General features: G+C 43.3%; 1 protein-coding gene across 1 annotated transcript in view; it reads left to right on the forward strand.

Moving 5' to 3' along the window:
* Nucleotides 1–15,262, forward strand: part of LOC138300835 (DPY30 domain-containing protein 1-like) — a 67,808-nt gene extending 52,546 nt beyond the window's left edge. The window contains exons 4-5 of the mRNA XM_069240644.1: nucleotides 7,773–7,883; nucleotides 14,143–15,262. Coding sequence (XP_069096745.1) covers nucleotides 7,773–7,883; nucleotides 14,143–14,325 — 294 coding nt within the window. The 3' untranslated portion in view covers nucleotides 14,326–15,262. The remainder of the gene's footprint in view (nucleotides 1–7,772; nucleotides 7,884–14,142) is intronic.
* Nucleotides 15,263–17,013: the final 1,751 nt, after the last annotated feature.

Consider the following 17,013-nt stretch of genomic DNA (forward strand, 5'->3'; position numbering starts at 1 on the left):
TGCACTTGAGGTGGTTGATGGCGGGTGGGCTTGTGGTCGTGGTAGTAGCGTGGTGGAAGATGCGTTTGCAGGAGTTGCAGGCGAAGGGTCCATGGGTGCGTTTGGGGTGAGCTTGGAAGCAGGTGTTGGAGCGTCCTGGGTTGAGGGCGTGGAGGGTGGTGGGGTCGTAGCGGATCAGCGGGGCTTGGGAGAGCTTGGGACCAGGGGTCGTGGCGCTGGGTGCGGGCCAGGCGCGGACGGGTGCAGACGGGCTTGCCTCTGGCGCGCCAGAGGTGCGCCCGCTGCGCCATCGCGCAGCGGCCGCCATATGAGGTAGGAGGGGGGGGAGGGGTCAGCTGGGGGTGAATGGGAGCTGGGGGGCGGGGGCGTGCAGGAGGTCGCGGCGGGAAAGCGCGAGGGGGGGACAGGTAGAGTGAGAAGAGCTGGGGGAGGGGGGTTTAAGGGTGGAGGGGGTGAGTGTTAGGTTTAGGAGATTAGGGAGAAAGATAGGAGTAGGGTTGTGAAGATAGGGGAGGGGGGGGTTGTAGAGGTGGGTGAGGGTGAGAGGTAGAGTGAGAGGATAGGAAGATAGGTAATAGAGGGGGTGGCGGGAAGGGGGGGAAAGATAGAGAAGTAGATAGAGAAAATAGATAGATAGAGAAATCGATAGATAGGGAAAAAGATAGAGAGATAGGAAGATAGGAGGAGGTGGAGAGTGAGGGAGATTAGATAGTGGGATAGAGAGATAGAGAGATAGGTAGATAGGGGGAGTGAGGGAGGTAGATAGTGAACGAGTTAGATAGGGGAGATAGAGAGGGGGATGCGAGTGAGGGAGGGGGATGAGGTAGGAGCAGGAGGGCAGGCGCGGGGAGAAGAAGACGGAGGAGGCAGAAGAGCCGAAGGCAGAAGATAGAAGACCAGAGGACCGGAAGAACAGAAGAACAGAAGAACAGGGAACAGAAGACCGGAAGAACACAGAAGAACACAGAAGAACACAGAAGAACACAGAAGAACACAGAAGAAGATACAGAAAACGAAGAATAGAAGGCAGAAGACCACAGAAGAAGATGAGGAAGAAGAGAAGAAGAGAGAAGACGGGGAAAAGAAGAGTACAGCAGAAGATTACAGACGAGGAGCGAGGAGGAAGAGCAGAGAAGAAGAAAAGAAGCAGGAGCAGGAGAGAGGGTGAGTAGCGCGGGGCAGAGCGAGGGGCTGGGAGGTACTTACTGTTAGGTGGGTCTCAGGAACTTAGGAACATGGAGGAGCTGGAGGAGCTGCAGCGGCAGGGGGAGCGACCTACCCTTGGGTCAAGGGTCGCTACCACTGTCGCGCAGCGGCCGCCATATGAGGTAGGAGGGGGGGGAGGGGTCAGCTGGGGGCGAATGGGAGCTGGGGGGCGGGGGCGTGCAGGAGGTCGCGGCGGGAAAGCGCGAGGGAGGGGGTGACAGGTAGAGTGAGAAGAGCTGGGGGAGGGGGGTTTAACGGTAGAGGGGGGTGAGTGTTAGGAGGTTTAGGAGATCAGGGAGAAAGATAGGAGTAGGGTTGTGAGGATAGGGGAGGGGGGGTTGTAGAGGTGGGTGAGGGTGAGAGGTAGAGTGAGAGGATAGGAAGATAGGTAATAGAGGGGGTGGCGGGAAGGGGGGGAAAGATAGAGAAGTAGATAGAGAAAATAGATAGAGAAATCGATAGATAGGGAAAAAGATAGAGAGATAGGAAGATAGGAGGAGGTGGAGAGTGAGGGAGATTAGTTAGTGGGATAGAGAGATAGGTAGATAGGAGGAGTGAGGGAGTTAGATAGTGAACGGGTTAGATAGGGGAGATAGAGAGGGGGATGCGAGTGAGGGAGGGGGATGAGGTAGGAGCAGGAGGGCAGGCGCGGGGAGAAGAAGACGGAGGAGGCAGAAGAGCCGAAGGCAGAAGATAGAAGACCAGAGGACCGGAAGAACAGAAGAACAGAAGAACAGAAGACCGGAAGAACAGGGAACAGAAGACCGGAAGAACACAGAAGAACACAGAAGAAGATACAGAAAACGAAGAACAGAAGGCAGAAGACCACAGAAGAAGATGAGGAAGAAGAGAAGAAGAGAGAAGACGGGGAAAAGAAGAGTACAGCAGAAGATTACAGACGAGGAGGGAGGAGGAAGAGCAGAGAAGAAGAAAAGAAGCAGGAGCAGGAGAGAGGGTGAGTAGCGCGGGGCAGAGCGAGGGGCTGGGAGGTGGGGGGTACTTACTGTTAGGTGGGTCTCAGGAACTCAGGAACCTGGAGGAGCTGGAGGAGCTGCAGCGGCAGGGGGAGCGACCTACCCTTGGGTAAACCCATATAACCATATAACCCATATACTGGTAAACCCATATAAGTTCCTAGTATATGGTACTGAGGTACCCAGGGTATTGGGGTTCCAGGAGATCCCTATGGGCTGCAGCATTTCTTTTGCCACCCATAGGGAGATCTGACAATTCTTACACAGGCCTGCCAGTGCAGCCTGAGTGAAATAACGTCCATGTTATTTCACAGCCATTTACCACTGCACTTAAGTAACTTATAAGTCACCTATATGTGTAACCTTCACCTGGTGAAGGTTGGGTGCAAAGTTACTTAGTGTGTGGGCATCCTGGCACTAGCCAAGGTGCCCCCACATTGTTCAGGGCAAATTCCCCGGATTTTGTGAGTGCGGGGACACCATTACACGCGTGCACTATACATAGGTCACTACCTATGTACAGCGTCACAATGGTAACTCCGAACATGGCCACGTAACATGTCTAAGATCATGGAATTGTCACCCCAATGCCTTTCTGGCATTGGGGAGACAATTCCATGATCCCCCGGGTCTCTAGCACAGAACCCGGGTACTGCCAAACTGCCTTTTCAGGGTTTGCACTGCAGCTGCTGCCAACCCCTTAGACAGGTTTCTGCCCCCCCCTGGGGTCCAGGCAGCCCTGGCCCAGGAAGGCAGAGCAAAGCATTTCCTCTGAGAGAGGGTGTCACACCCTCTCCCTTTGGAAATAGGTGTGAAGGCTGGGGAGGAGTAGCCTCCCCCAGCCTCTGGAAATGCTTTGATGGGCACAGATGCTGCCCATCTCTGCATAAGCCAGTCTACACCGGTTTAGGGATCCCCAAGCCCTGCTCTGGCGCGAAACTGGACAAAGGAAAGGGGAGTGACCACTCCCCTGACCTGCACCTCCCAGGGGAGGTGCCCAGAGCTCCTCCAGTGTGCCCCAGACCTCTGCCATATTGGAAACAGAGGTGTTGCTGGCACACTGGACTGCTCTGAGTGGCCAGTGCCAGCAGGTGACGTCAGAGACTCCTTCTGATAGGCTCTTACCTTTCTTACTAGCCTAGCCTCCTTCCTAGGTAGCCAAACCTCCTTTTCTGGCTATTTAGGGTCTCTGCTTTGGGGAATTCTTCAGATACCGAATGCAAGAGCTCACCAGAGTTCCTCTTCACCTTCTGCCAAAGGGTCGACCGCTGACTGCTCAGGACGCCTGCAAAACCGCAACAAAGTATCAAAGACGACTACTGCAACCTTGTATCGCTTCATCCTGCCGGTTTTCTCGCCTCTTTCCTGGTGGTGCATGCTCTGGGGGTAGCCTGCCTCCTTCTTGCACCAGGAGCTCTGAAGAAATCTCCTGTGGGTTGACGGAATCTTCCCCCTGCAACCGCAGGAAACAAAAGACTGCATCACCGGTCCTCTGGGTCCCCTCTCAGCACGACGAGCGTGGTCCCTGGAACTCAGCAACTCTGTTCAAGTGACTCCCACAGTCCAGTGACTCTTCAGTCCAAGTTTGGTGGAGGTAAGTCCTTGCCTCCCCACGCTAGACTGCATTGCTGGGTACCGCGTGATTTGCAGCTGCTCCGGCTCCTGTGCACTCTTCCAGGATTTCCTTCGCGCACAACCAAGCCTGGGTCCCCGATACTCTAATCTGCAGTGCACAACCTTCTGAGTTGTCCTCCGGCGTTGTGGGACTCCCTTTTGTGACTTCGGGTGGACTCCGGTTCACTCCTCTTCTAAGTGCCTGATCCGGTACTTCTGCGGGTGCTGCCTGCTTCTGTGAGGGCTCCCTGACTTGCTGGTCTCCTCATCCAAGTGGTAACATCCTGGTCCCTCCTGGGCCACAGCAGCATCCAAAAACCCTAACTGCGACCCTTGCAGCTAGCAAGGCTTGTTTGCGGTCTTTCTGCGTGGGAACCCCTCTGCAAGCTTCTTCACGACGTGGGACATCCATCCTCCAAAGGGGAAGTTCCTAGTCCTCTTCGTTCTTGCAAAACACCAAGCTTCTCCCATCCGGTGGCAGCTTCCTTGCACCCTCAGCCGGCATTTCCTGGGCATCTGCCCACTCTCGACAGTGTCGCGACTCTTGGACTTGGTCCCCTTCTCTTACAGGTACTCAGGTCCGGAAATCCACTGTTGTTGCTTTGCTGGTGTTGGGTTTCCTTGCAGAATCCCCTTATCACGTCTTCTGTGCTCTCTGGGGGTTGTAGGTGCACTTTACACCTACCTATCAGGGTCTTGGGGTGGGCTATTTTTCTAACCCTCACTGTTTTCTTACAGTCCCAGCGACCCTCTACAAGCTCACATAGGTTTGGGGTCCATTTGTGGTTCGCATTCCACTTTTGGAGTATATGGTTTGTGTTGCCCCTATACCTATGTGCTCCTATTGCATTCTATTGTAACTTTACAGTGCTTGCATTACTTCCTTTTGCTATTACTGCATATTTTTGGTATTGTGTACATATATCTTGTGTATATTTGGCATCCTCATACTGAGGGTACTCACAGATACTTTTGGCATATTGTCATAAAAATAAAGTACCTTTATTTTTAGTATATCTGTGTATTGTGTTTTCTTATGATATTGTGCATATGACACCAGTGGTATAGTAGGAGCTTTGCATGTCTCCTAGTTCAGCCTAAGCTGCTCTGCTATAGCTACCTTCTATCATCTTAAGCTGCTAGAAGCACCTCTTCTACACTAATAAGGGATAACTGGACCTGGCACAAGGTGTAAGTACCTCTGGTACCCACTACAAGCCAGGCCAGCCTCCTACACCCCTTTCTCTACTCTATGACATAAAGCGTATTACGGTTTCTAAATGGGTCTTTTTCAATGAACTCGAGGGACATGTCTTGAGGAATATCTTATCTGTAAACTCTGCCTTCTCTGCACCAACATTAAGACTTGAGCTGGACGGTTAGCCTAATGACGTGCAGTTGATGACTCCTTGTGGTCACTGCTAAAAAAAGAAATATTAGCCGGCCACAGAGCAAAATATACCATCTGCAGAAATTTTCTATATGCCATTGATCATCTACAATTAGATTCTTCTGTAATTCTCACTCTCTCCCCAGCATTGCTCAAATCCACACATAGGAACGCAACTTGGGCAGCGAGTTTCCGCCAGGACAGCCAGGTTTGCATACATAGACAGAGCTTTCACATAATATCCGATACCTTAAGGCAGAGAGTTACACAGTCATACCTCATCTGGAACATGCCCCATGGGGTGAGAAGATTCTGGCTCCTGCTGGGACAGGGGCTGCTTCCCCTTAATACAATACAGGCCAGATGGTTCGGTTCCTCCGCCATTTGTAATCTTTGCCATAACGGCGTCCAAGATTTGAAACATGTTGTTTTCATTTGTCCGGCCTTTTGCTTTATCGTCGCAGTTGGCTGCGCCCTATTTGTTTCACCTTTTCCTTTAGTAGTGCTTCTGAGTTATTACAAGCCCTCCTCATTCCTCCAAATGAAATGTGTTGTCTTAGAGATTTTAATTATTTTAAGTGTTTTTAACATTGTATTAATTTGATCAACTGTCTAGGAAAGATGAATCCATTATTTTTTCTATTGTTCTTATAAATATGTATCATATTATGTGGACCTCCAGTAGAGTTCCGTAACATAATAAATAATAAACTTGAAACTTGACATGAAGTTTGGGAGCACATCACCAATATACACAAGAAGCTTGTGGGAAAATGAATTGAAGACTGCAGAAGGAAAGACTGCTAATTGGAGGGTAAGATCTGCCATAAAGATATAGGAGAAAAGAGGATAGAACTAGAGTTTTAGTTTGGGGAGAGATTAATTGTTCAGCAACTGATGGCTGAGATCACCTTCTTGTCCTGTTGTTTTCTTTCAGTAGGAATAGACACACTCCTGAACAGGCAAGAAATGAGGGACAGCTTGGGTGTAATTAAATACGCCACCATTTTCGTTGCACGTTCTCACTGTATCTACATAATGATTGCCCTGCAGTAGATATAAGAGGAGTATTTATATAGAGCAAGTGAAGGATTGCTTCACTGACAAAGGTGGTGTAATGATGGGAAAACATAAGGACTTGTGACATGAGCTTATTAGGAAACGTGTAACTGATGGCAGGAGCGGTGCAGCCTGGTGTGAGTAAGCTCAAACAGGCACCATCCTTGGCTTCTTATCCTTTGGAGTTGAGGCTTCCTGAAGTGGTGAGAGGAAAGGTATCCCAGTATCTTATTCAGCCTTAAACAATGAGAATGCATTACACCAATATTAATTTTCTCAATATGCTTCTTTTAAAATGTGTTTTGCAATTCAAAGCTTTCTGTCTCGACTTCAAAGCTGAATAAGGTATTTGCCTCTGCTCCTGTCAAAATAGCTATTCAAATCAACTATCAAGATGCCTATAGCCTGCTAATCATTACCACGAGGTAGGCCAATGTATCAGAAGATTGCACTTCATACAAGCCTTCTCCGTATGGAATACACTGTAGCCACACCGTGAGACTCAAAAATGACTTACTCCACTGCAGAAGATGCTTGAACACTCACCTTTTCATGTAGCCATGGTTAGCCTCCTTTGAATACACCTGGAAATACATTAATTACAAGAGTCAGAAGAAAAATATCTGGTTAGGAGGCCCCTGGAAGGAAGTCTGTAAAGTTAGAAGGCCAAAGCTTAGGCTGCTGTGCTGCTTCTGTCACCAATTTCCTCATGTTGTTCTAAATGAGAGTCCAAGCTTAATTGTTACACACTTCTCCAAGGACCTTGTTTCATAAATGCATGCCTTTTCATGCCGACGTAACTCCTTGTGGTAGAGAGGAAGGACCACTGTGCATCTAAGACCAGTAAAGATCTTAGAGGGAGTCAATGCCTGAGGTCCATGCAGAAGCACTCTTTTCTCTGACACTGCCTGGCTGTTGTTTGCGCCTCAATCTTTCTTAAATGCATGTTGCTTTTTCACTATTTTTGCTCCATTCTACCCATTAATCCTGTATCACGTGTTTTTCTATGCAGTGTTGCTCAATATACCCGAGTCCTTTTTCTTCCTTGTCTGCTTTTCAGTTCTAAAATTGTAGATTTTTCAGAGCGGCATGCCGTTTTGAGAATACAGGCTTTCAAAAATGTATTTCTATGTGGCTCAACAGCATGCTACTTTCTTCGAGTAAGAATTTCTGGAGATAAGAATTGGCTGTGTGCCTTGATTTTGGAGTTAAAACAACATCCCGAAGCGAGGTTGTTAGTCCTAATAACAGTTGAATGTATACTGAGTAGGTAAGATTAGTGAACGTTTTAAGTGGGTTAGCAATACGATGATTTAAAGTGCTGGGTATGACTGTTTTCGCCTCACAGTTAATTCGAAAACACAATCTATTTAGCTTTCAGGTGTGTTTATTGTGGGATATGTGCTAAATGACTGCATTCCACTGAGTGGCTTCCCCCTCGTCTATGCCCAAACCAAGTGATATTAACAGGTAAAGTCAAACTCATCATTAAGCCCTTTATTAAAGTTAATATCTGTTTCTAAACCTAGATGGCTGAATTGGAGCAGGTGCCTCAGAAGACCATTGCTGAACTCACTGACAAGTTTGGGGCACCCAATTTGCCCACAGTTGATGAGACTGACGAGATTGCAGGCGCGGCTGTAAGTATTAAGGGGATCTGAGGTGTTGTGTGAGTAACAGAAGGCCTTATTACGAGTGACCTGGAATTTCCGATGAGGTCAGTGCCTGTATTGCCAGCCCCATCGTAGAGTATGTGGACCTTGAAATACTACAGGTATGTCTTGTTGTGCCCCCTTTCACCCCCCCCCCCCCGCTCTAGGGAATCTGCAGGGAGGAATACATAATTACCTGGTGAACTGTTCCCAGCATTGCCGATTTACTGCATAATCCCCCATTTCTTAGTGCAGCTTCAGAGTTCTGTTCAGAATACCGGATAAGTCCAGACCTTTTGGTTAACAGGATCCCTTATCCTTACCTCAGGGTTCAGACAAACCAGCTGCAGGCGAGAGAGTGTTTAATGTGACATGCGTTCAGCACACTTTCTCTATTTAAATGAGATAACTGCGCGAGTGAACCTTCAATACAAAAAATATTTAACTGTAACACAACAGGCTGTGCCCAAGAGTAGAGGAATTATACAGAGAGGCATTACTTCTACCATCTGCCCTACCGTCTGTTTTAGCTATATTAATGTTTTAGCCATTGTTGAATATAGCATCTAGACTACACATGCTTCAATGTATACAAGTTGCGTTTGCCTGCAATCATGATATCTTATGTAGTCTATACATTCCTGCTCTGTACAGGTCCTAGATTTTTTCATGAATGTATCTGGGTACAAGACCTTTGTCAGCACCAAATTCTAGTTCGAATTGTGTTTTGTGGTAGTCTGCAAATTTAGTGAACTTTGTGACATGAACAAGCTGAAGAAACGTTTTTTCTTTTGCATTGTATCGTAACTATCTGCACAGATCTTTGTTTATGATATATATATATATATATATATATATATTCTCCCCCCATAAAATAGCCAAGTGAGTCACTGAGTGCCCACTTAGGTAAAAAACAGCATTCTCTGGGCATAGGGTAACAAGTACCGCACAAAATATTTTAGACGTTGCATGCCACTGACAACTTGCTTATCTGTTATCTGTCAATTTAGTCTAATAGGAAAAAATTCTCTACTTCAATAAGATTAAAATATTTTGTTCCCAATTAATTTTCAGATGTCTCTTTGCGGTTAATCTGCAAATAACCCATACGCAAATACACAAAAGTAGCCCTTTGAAGTCCACCCTGCATCTTTTTGTAATGAAAATATATTGAAAGCTACTTAACGCATTTACACCAAACTATGAGCAAAGCTCTATTTTCATGCCAGGTTTTATGAAATTCTGTACAATAGTCTTCTCTATTGGACTTAATATCAAAAATGCTACATTTAGTTCACCCCTAATAATTTTTTTTCCCTTTGACTAATGTGCACAGACTTGGAAATAAAGACACATACAATAGGTGCTTCAAGTGACTGGCAAATTTTGTAGCGTTTGGTCCCACAGCACCTAAGTTATTAGCAAATAAAGTAGCCATTTCCTATGTATAGTACAACTTAACCGTAGTGACTCTGGTGTGAGTGTGTGTATATATATATTTGTGTGTGTTTACCTCGAACTTACATAGGAAAACCAATCACGGGTTTCTATTAACTTTTGATAAATAGGCATGACATTTTCCAAAGCATATCTTTGCTCATCTCTGGGTTTTATTTTTTTCTGAATTTATGCAGATTAGTCGTTGGGGGCCATAGTTATTAGTTGGAGGGGCATGCCAAAAGCTGCATGCTCCCAACGTAAGCACAAGAAAAATCTTTGGACAGGAACTTTGCAAAAACTGCTGGAGAGAGCTATACTACTATTGCTAGGTTTGGCTGGACCTGGGTTCCTTTTGTGGTTAGGTATAACTCTGTATTCTAGTGCAGTAGGTAAAAGAAACAATGCAGTGTTGAAAAGGTGAATTTTGACGTTATCTGTACCATTAAGTTCAAGAAAGATTTGAGGACTGCATTCAAATTTGTATTTTAACATGATGTCCAAGAGCTTGGTGCGGCCATCCAAACAGTCTTCTTTTCCTCAAATGTGTGGTAGTGTTATACCTCCTACCTCTACACCAGACTCACTCATTGAATGCACACCATTCGCATGAAAAACTAATCAAATTAGCAGAAAAAGGGCAAGTACGTCTTCAGGGTCTACTATATGTCTGAGTCGGCGAAGAATATTTTATGTTCCTTATTGAAGTGTCTATGCCAGCAAAGCTCCAGCATCTGCTGTCAAGACTCCTTCCTTCAAGCCTCTGTATGAGCATCTCTCAATTTCTTCAGAGACACAATTGAATGGATCGGGCTAGATATATTCAATACTAGCTCCACCACAGCCCTCCCCATTTTATTGACAACCCATCCTGCTAGGTTACACCACGGTTTGATTTAACTTCCATATTGAACCTTGAATTCACAAATGTCCTCAATAACACTAACAATTCAGTTTCCTTGCTTTCTCTTGTTCTTTAAGGGTCCGGCTACCCTCTTCCTCAGTCTGTTAAACATCATAATTTCTCTATCACATTTGAAATTGATAGTGCATCCTTCAACTAGGGTTCATATGACTTCTATTTAGTAAAGGCTCCCTCGTATCATTCAGTCCCAAAACCACTGTCCAATTTCGAATCTCCCAGGTCTCACCAAAGTCCTGAAACACAGTGTAAGCCTACCAAGTCTGATCCTATTTCAGAGCCAACTGCCTCCTTCAGGACCACCAGGCAAGTCTTAAAAGTGAAACGGAAGTGAATGTTTTTCTGTCCACCTTGACTGAAGACTAGCTGGTGATTGTGCAGTTAGCATATTTATTTTTCTTCTAATAAGCTGCATTCAAAACTGTTGGTGAGCAAATCAACAACATTCTCTTCACCTGTTTCTATTGAGCAGGAGGACAAGAAACTGCAGTTGCTGTCCTGAATTTCTACCTTTGTTTGTCCAGATGTCAAACAGTGTTTTTTTATGCCTTCAAATTCACACTCTAAAAGTTATTTTGTTATAGTTTGCAGTGCTCTTTATCTCTCCTTCCTCTTTTTCAACATCAGTTGCCTATGCCCCTTTGCCTCTCTGCCACACTCTTTAGTGGTAACCTTTCAATGCAATGCAGACAACTTCCAGGTTATGGCCACACAACCAGAAGCGGCACAAATGCCTTGTGGCAAATCATGCCTTTGTGAAATGGGGTTGGCTTAATCTCTTTGCTGACAAAAGAGAAAACATTTGTAAAAATGTCAGTACATACTGGGGCTTTCATGTAGCTGGCCTTCTAGGGTGGTCCCTGCCACAGCTAGGAGTCCAGATAGAGGAATGGGATTTCCTTCACCATTAGGGATCTAGTCTTCAGTCTAGACAACACTCTCTGCCTGGCTCCTGAAAAGCCCAAAATTAGCAACTGTTTCTTCCTTTTCCTTTCCCTTAAAATAGCCTACTTATCTACTGTTGCCATTTGTAGTAATTTTGTAAATGCTGCAGTCTCGTCCAGACTTGTCTACTGCAGCAGATTTATATAGCCTTGTCTTTCGTCATAATTTAAAGGCTAAGACTCCAAGAGGCTTCCACTATAATTCTGTAGGGGCTGAGAGAGAATGGACCATACCTCTCCTACCTTATCGGCCTTGTACTAGTCACCAATAGCCAAATTAGAACAATTCAAATTCGGATGCATGGTCAACCTAGCCTTTATTTGCCAAGGTCTACAGTCCATCACAACCAAGTACTACCAAGAAAATCCATTGTGGTAATTGTTTAGTCCTTTCACACCTCTTCTGCATCCAACAATTTCACCAATTAAAAAATTGTATTTGCACTTTCATTGTCAAAGCCTTAAAATTATTTAATCTTTTCATAATGTATCTTATTATCTATATTTAAAAAGTGTACCTACTTCCCAAGTATAATGGAGAATAATGGAGCAATATCAAGCAAGAGATTTTTCCTCTTGTGATTCAGAATGTCACAGCACTGCATTGAGGATGGTGCTGTTGTCTACTTTGTAAAGTTACATATTTTCATATGCGATTTCAATGGGATTGCTGCTTGTCTGATTGTTTTATCATTTTTCATTTAAATCCATCAAAAGGAGAGGTCTGAAAGGGCTTGTTATCCCATTTATTTATTTTTTTGTTTAACTTCTCGACACATAAAACAACAGGATCTTATTTAAAGTTTGGTTGACAAATTTAGCCTAAGCAAGAACAGAGAGGCTAGTTGAACAATGACCAGTCGCACTTTGCCAATGTTCCTAATTTTCTTCCTGATTCAAAATATACTCAAAAGAGTTCATTGTTCTTTTAACTGTGCAGGTTGGCTCTGTCTGTCACATTTAGCACAAAGGAAATTCATTTACACAGCAATGTCCTTAGCTTTTTAAAGTTCTGTCTTTGATTATTCCTCTGTGGCAATTTGAAGACGCCTTCAAAGGATTGTACATTTAGAAAGAATATCCATGTGTTTTTGTTTTTACTACACCTATAACGGTGAATGAACTACACATCGAGCATTTGCTTAGTCCCCAATAGTCTACTGAAAAGTGTAGACTGTGCAGATGATATTGGAAAAAGCATTACTAAGAACAGCCCACTGGTTATGTGTGTGCCTGGATAACCGGGGTTAGCTGCAGGTGCAGCAAATGTGCACAAATTGTGGTGAAACAAACTATTTCATAGGTCAAATCTGAAACTTTTTTTTTATTTCATGGAACACCTCTGCCATATCTGTAACACTACAGACAACTCTACTGTTGTATAAAATTATGTGTTTGCAAGATTTTCCCCATCTGTAATTCAGAGTTGAGTAGAGAGGCCAGAAAGGGAGACACTAACACCTAGTGTTCCATTAAGAGGTCGCAAACAGCTGTTTTGTGCTTACTGGTTAGACAATACAACGTGACTCTGGTTAATGTTCCCTGTAAACAGTGTTAAAGAATTTAAACTATTAGGTAAAGGATCAACTCAGCCCGCCCTCTCTTGCCTTTACTCCTATCAGGAAGGAAAACCAGTCTCAGCACTGGCAGAGTGGTGGAAACCTCATTTTTATAGGGGAGTGGCTAGTAGGTAGAACATGGTTTCTGCATGTGGAAGAAGGCTAAAGCCGTCATTGGTGAAGGGTTTTACCGTGGCCTGCAGTAAACTGAAGAGGAAGTGCCAAAAACAGAAAATAGGCAAGAATTTTGCTAGAAAGTTATGAGGATTGGGTGTAGGGTATTCTCTAATCACTGGTTAGTGCACAGGATAAAAACTCTCACTTCCTGAACCTGAGAAAAAAGATCTGGAAGAAAATAAGATATCACATGGCTGCTGAAGGAAGAAAATTGAGGTGCTTGTGTCTCCCGCAGGCACTGAAGGTCTGGCACTGTACTCCAAGGTTCAAGTGGTTTCCTCCTATTGCTACTACAGGGACATCAAAGGCAGACCTACTCCCTGTTCTAAAGCCAAAGAAGGCCAAACTGACCAATTGGGAATGGACCCCAGGAGAGCCCTGGCTAGAGTGACCAAACCTGGTATCTAGAAGCCTGACCTTAGGGCTGTAGAAAGCTCTGGAGTGGCTTTCTCGGCATCAAGAAACTTTTCAAACTCTAATGTTGTAGCAGAAAGTAGGGTTAATGAGGTCTGTTGGATATGTGACTGGAGTACACCGGAAGTGCACCAGGGAAATTGAAAGCATTGGAGTGCACCAGCAGTGAACATTGACTATGCAGCTGATTTCCCAACATCTGTGAGGCAAAACAGTTGTCTGGTAACTTTTCCTAATGTTTGTTTCTGGTGCATTCTCTAGTGGTGTTTTGGGGGCATTTTGCATTGTCTGAAATGGACTTTCAGGTCTCAGTTTTTCCTACAGGTATTTTCTAGACACTTTGCCTTAAAACCTTAAATATCCTATGATCTAGTTCTCTTCTTCAGTGTTAATAAATGTATATGTCTTTTTGCTATTTCATTTTTTCTAAATTAGGAATTGTATTGTGTATTTTTCTTAAATTTAATGTTGCCTGGTACTGCTTAATCTTAGCAAACATTTCTCCTGGTAGTTGTCTGTAGCTTTTGCCTTTGCTACCTAGAGTTGAGCAGGGACTCTCTTAAAATGCTATTGTGTCTTAACCAGAAATATTAATTTAGTAGGCGTACTCCGTACCAAATAAATATCTCAGTTCCTGACACAAAGCTTTCCTTCTCATCATTTCTCACTAAAGCACTGTACATTGGCTTGTGATTTGATGCATTTTGATCAGAATTGCTTAGTATGATATGACTTTATTAAACAGCTCTAACTCCATTTCTGTGTGTACAATTAATGTTTTTCATGTTAAACAGGGAGAGGAACAGCATGAAACAGATGAGGATATAGACAATGAACCTGCAGTGCATACAGAAAATGTACAGGATACCGAGAAGCCAGTTGAAACTCAGAAGGTGAAGTTTATCAGTGATCCCGCAGGTGTTCAAGACATGGCTTCTGGCCCTGAGGACCATTCTGTAGAAGACCCCAATCAGTAGACTCTACTGACCGAAATGGATGCTAAACAGGACCCTTTAACTTGAGGTGCTGGCCCAAAAACCTGCAGTCACTGCGAAGCCATTGAAGCAAAGGGTTTATGTACTGTAAACGGGACCTTTTTGAGTGAGAACGTTTTTTCTTTTGTGTGCATGTTTTTTCAAATTGTGGGTTAGTTGTTATATTTTCGTTTGCTCCATCTTGCAATGCCTGTTGAAATACAACCAAAAATATTATGATTTAATGCAGAGAAAATTTTATATCCCATCTGACAGAACTAGGAACTGTCAGGTACTAAGAGTTGTCATGGTTCTAATTTAGAGAAAAGCCAATAAACTTGTTGGTGTTCTGTAAACAGTCAAAACAGTGTTGTGTCTTACATAATTATTAGTCCAATCTCTTTATGCAGAGTTTCTAAAGCTCTAGATTTGTATCCTACTTATGTTCATAAAATGTAGCAAAGTGTGGGAAATGTGAATTGTTACAGGAAATGTGAATTATTTCTTACAGTACAAAGCCCTTACAGTAAACTTAAAATTAAATATTGTGAATATTTATGTTGGTTTACGTGCTAATCCGGTCACCGCACGTAATCTTTCAGATCACAGAATCCCATTAGAGGATTACAGTACACTTACCACCATCACACCTTCCCTCTTCAGGTGCTTGCTCTTTTGCATTTTCTTGTTTATTTACATATGCACCAATTTAGTCGGTAGCAATGCAAAAATATATTCTTCCTATTTTGTGTGCTTTTCACCGTGTTGGACAACTTCTTGTTGCCTGTATATTTCATCCTGATGGACAGTATGCCTTCATTGTCATCAATGGTATCTTTCAAATCTGTGTAAAATCTAGAAATGATATTTTCTTTCAGATATCATATTTGTTATTTTTCAGTGTGATATGTAATAAAATTAAACTTGCATGTTTTGTAAACATTTAGAATGTGTCATTGAACTTAGAAAACAAGGGTAACCTGTGTTTCCCCTTGCAGCTTGCACGTTTGGATGTTCCCTTCCGCCCCAGTCATGTATCTTTTCACTTCTTGACATTAGTTATGAGGTGCCTGCTTCTTTATGTTGTGGGGAACCCTTTATATCTCCCATGTCCACACACATCCATAATGGAAACAGTTCAAGGTGGTAGGCACCTCAATCCAACCAGCTTAGTTTATAAAGCTGTGTGGGTCCTGGGGTGATATAGTTGCGCAGCGGAAAGACATCAGAGTAACAAGGAAATTGACTGGAGCAGAGCTTAAAACTTACAACTATGGGGTGCCACAGAAACAAGCATTGGCAAAACCAACAAGTCTCACCCATGTGAGGTGTATTGGCTTTGACAATGTTTTAGGATATGTTGCACAGCCGTTCGAGCTGCAACATGGCTTAAAGTTGTTTTTTTAAAACTCTATGATGTGGCCAGAGTTGAGTGCATCATAGTGTTTTTTTTTTTTTTAAGATAAACAATGATGGGGAAGCGATGACGAAGGGAGAGGTGCGGGTGTATGTGCAAGGAAGCAGGGAGGGTGGGGAACGCTATATGAATCTGCAAATAAAATGCAGAAGGAATGTGAAATTGGGATGTGCCCGCTAGTGTATGTGTGTGTGTGTGTATATATGTATATACATTTATTTATATATATATATATATATATATATATATATATATATAACAAAACTCCCTTTATGTTAAAGAAGTAGCAGCACTCCCACCTTTAATGTTGATTCTTTTTTAATTTATTTTTTATTTTAAATTGCTCAGTGAAATCAACGTGTTTGGATCCACCAAGGGATCTTTGTCCCGGTTACCATCACAACAGTCTTACTTCCTCTTAAACATGAAAATCTTCAGCAAAACTAACAAAGACCAAATACATTCTTACAATTGTCGCTTTTCCCCGCAGCCATCTTAGATTGATTTCTAACAAAAAAATGATTATCAGTTCATACAGAACAGAGAGAACCGTCATCTTACAAACATAATAATTACAATGTTTTTTTAAACTTTGTGGCACATAGTCATTTTTGTGAGCCAGATATGAGCTACAGACTTAATTGAAAATTAATAAATAAATATCACATCCAGTCTTGCCCCAGTGGGCTTTCTTGCCGATTTCTACGTACTTTCATCTTTACTGTTCGTAATTCACTTTCTTTTTTCCTTTCTCTTATTTTCTTTTTTCTTTTTTTTGAAAATCTTTTTTCTAACTATTCTCTCTATCAATGATATTGGTCCTGAAGTACAATGAAAGATCATCAAACCAAATTAAAATAAAATAAAAATGTTAAACCGCATAGAGACAAGACGTTAAAAACCAGCAGTTTCATAATAACTAAATCTTATACAAATACATGCAATACATTGTCCACGTTTAGCTCCTTCTGTTCTAATGTATCTAACTCAAGAATATACCTTGCTTCCAGCTTTCTTAAGCATTTTCCCTATTACCACCACTAGGACTTCTTGGGATAGCTTCCAATGCCGATTATTGCAATTTATTGACATCACCTTCGTGTTCTTTCCAAAAATGTCTTGCTACAGGATAAGTATTAGCCCTGTTCTTAATTGCCGTTAAATGCTGCAATATACATTTGTGCAGTTCCAATATTGTGCTACCAATATACATCAAATTACAGTCACATTTGAGCATATAAGTGGCATAATCAGTTTTACTGGTCAAATGCTTA

Source organism: Pleurodeles waltl, chromosome 6 (genome assembly GCF_031143425.1).
Source record: "Pleurodeles waltl isolate 20211129_DDA chromosome 6, aPleWal1.hap1.20221129, whole genome shotgun sequence".
Lineage (NCBI taxonomy): Eukaryota > Metazoa > Chordata > Amphibia > Caudata > Salamandridae > Pleurodeles > Pleurodeles waltl.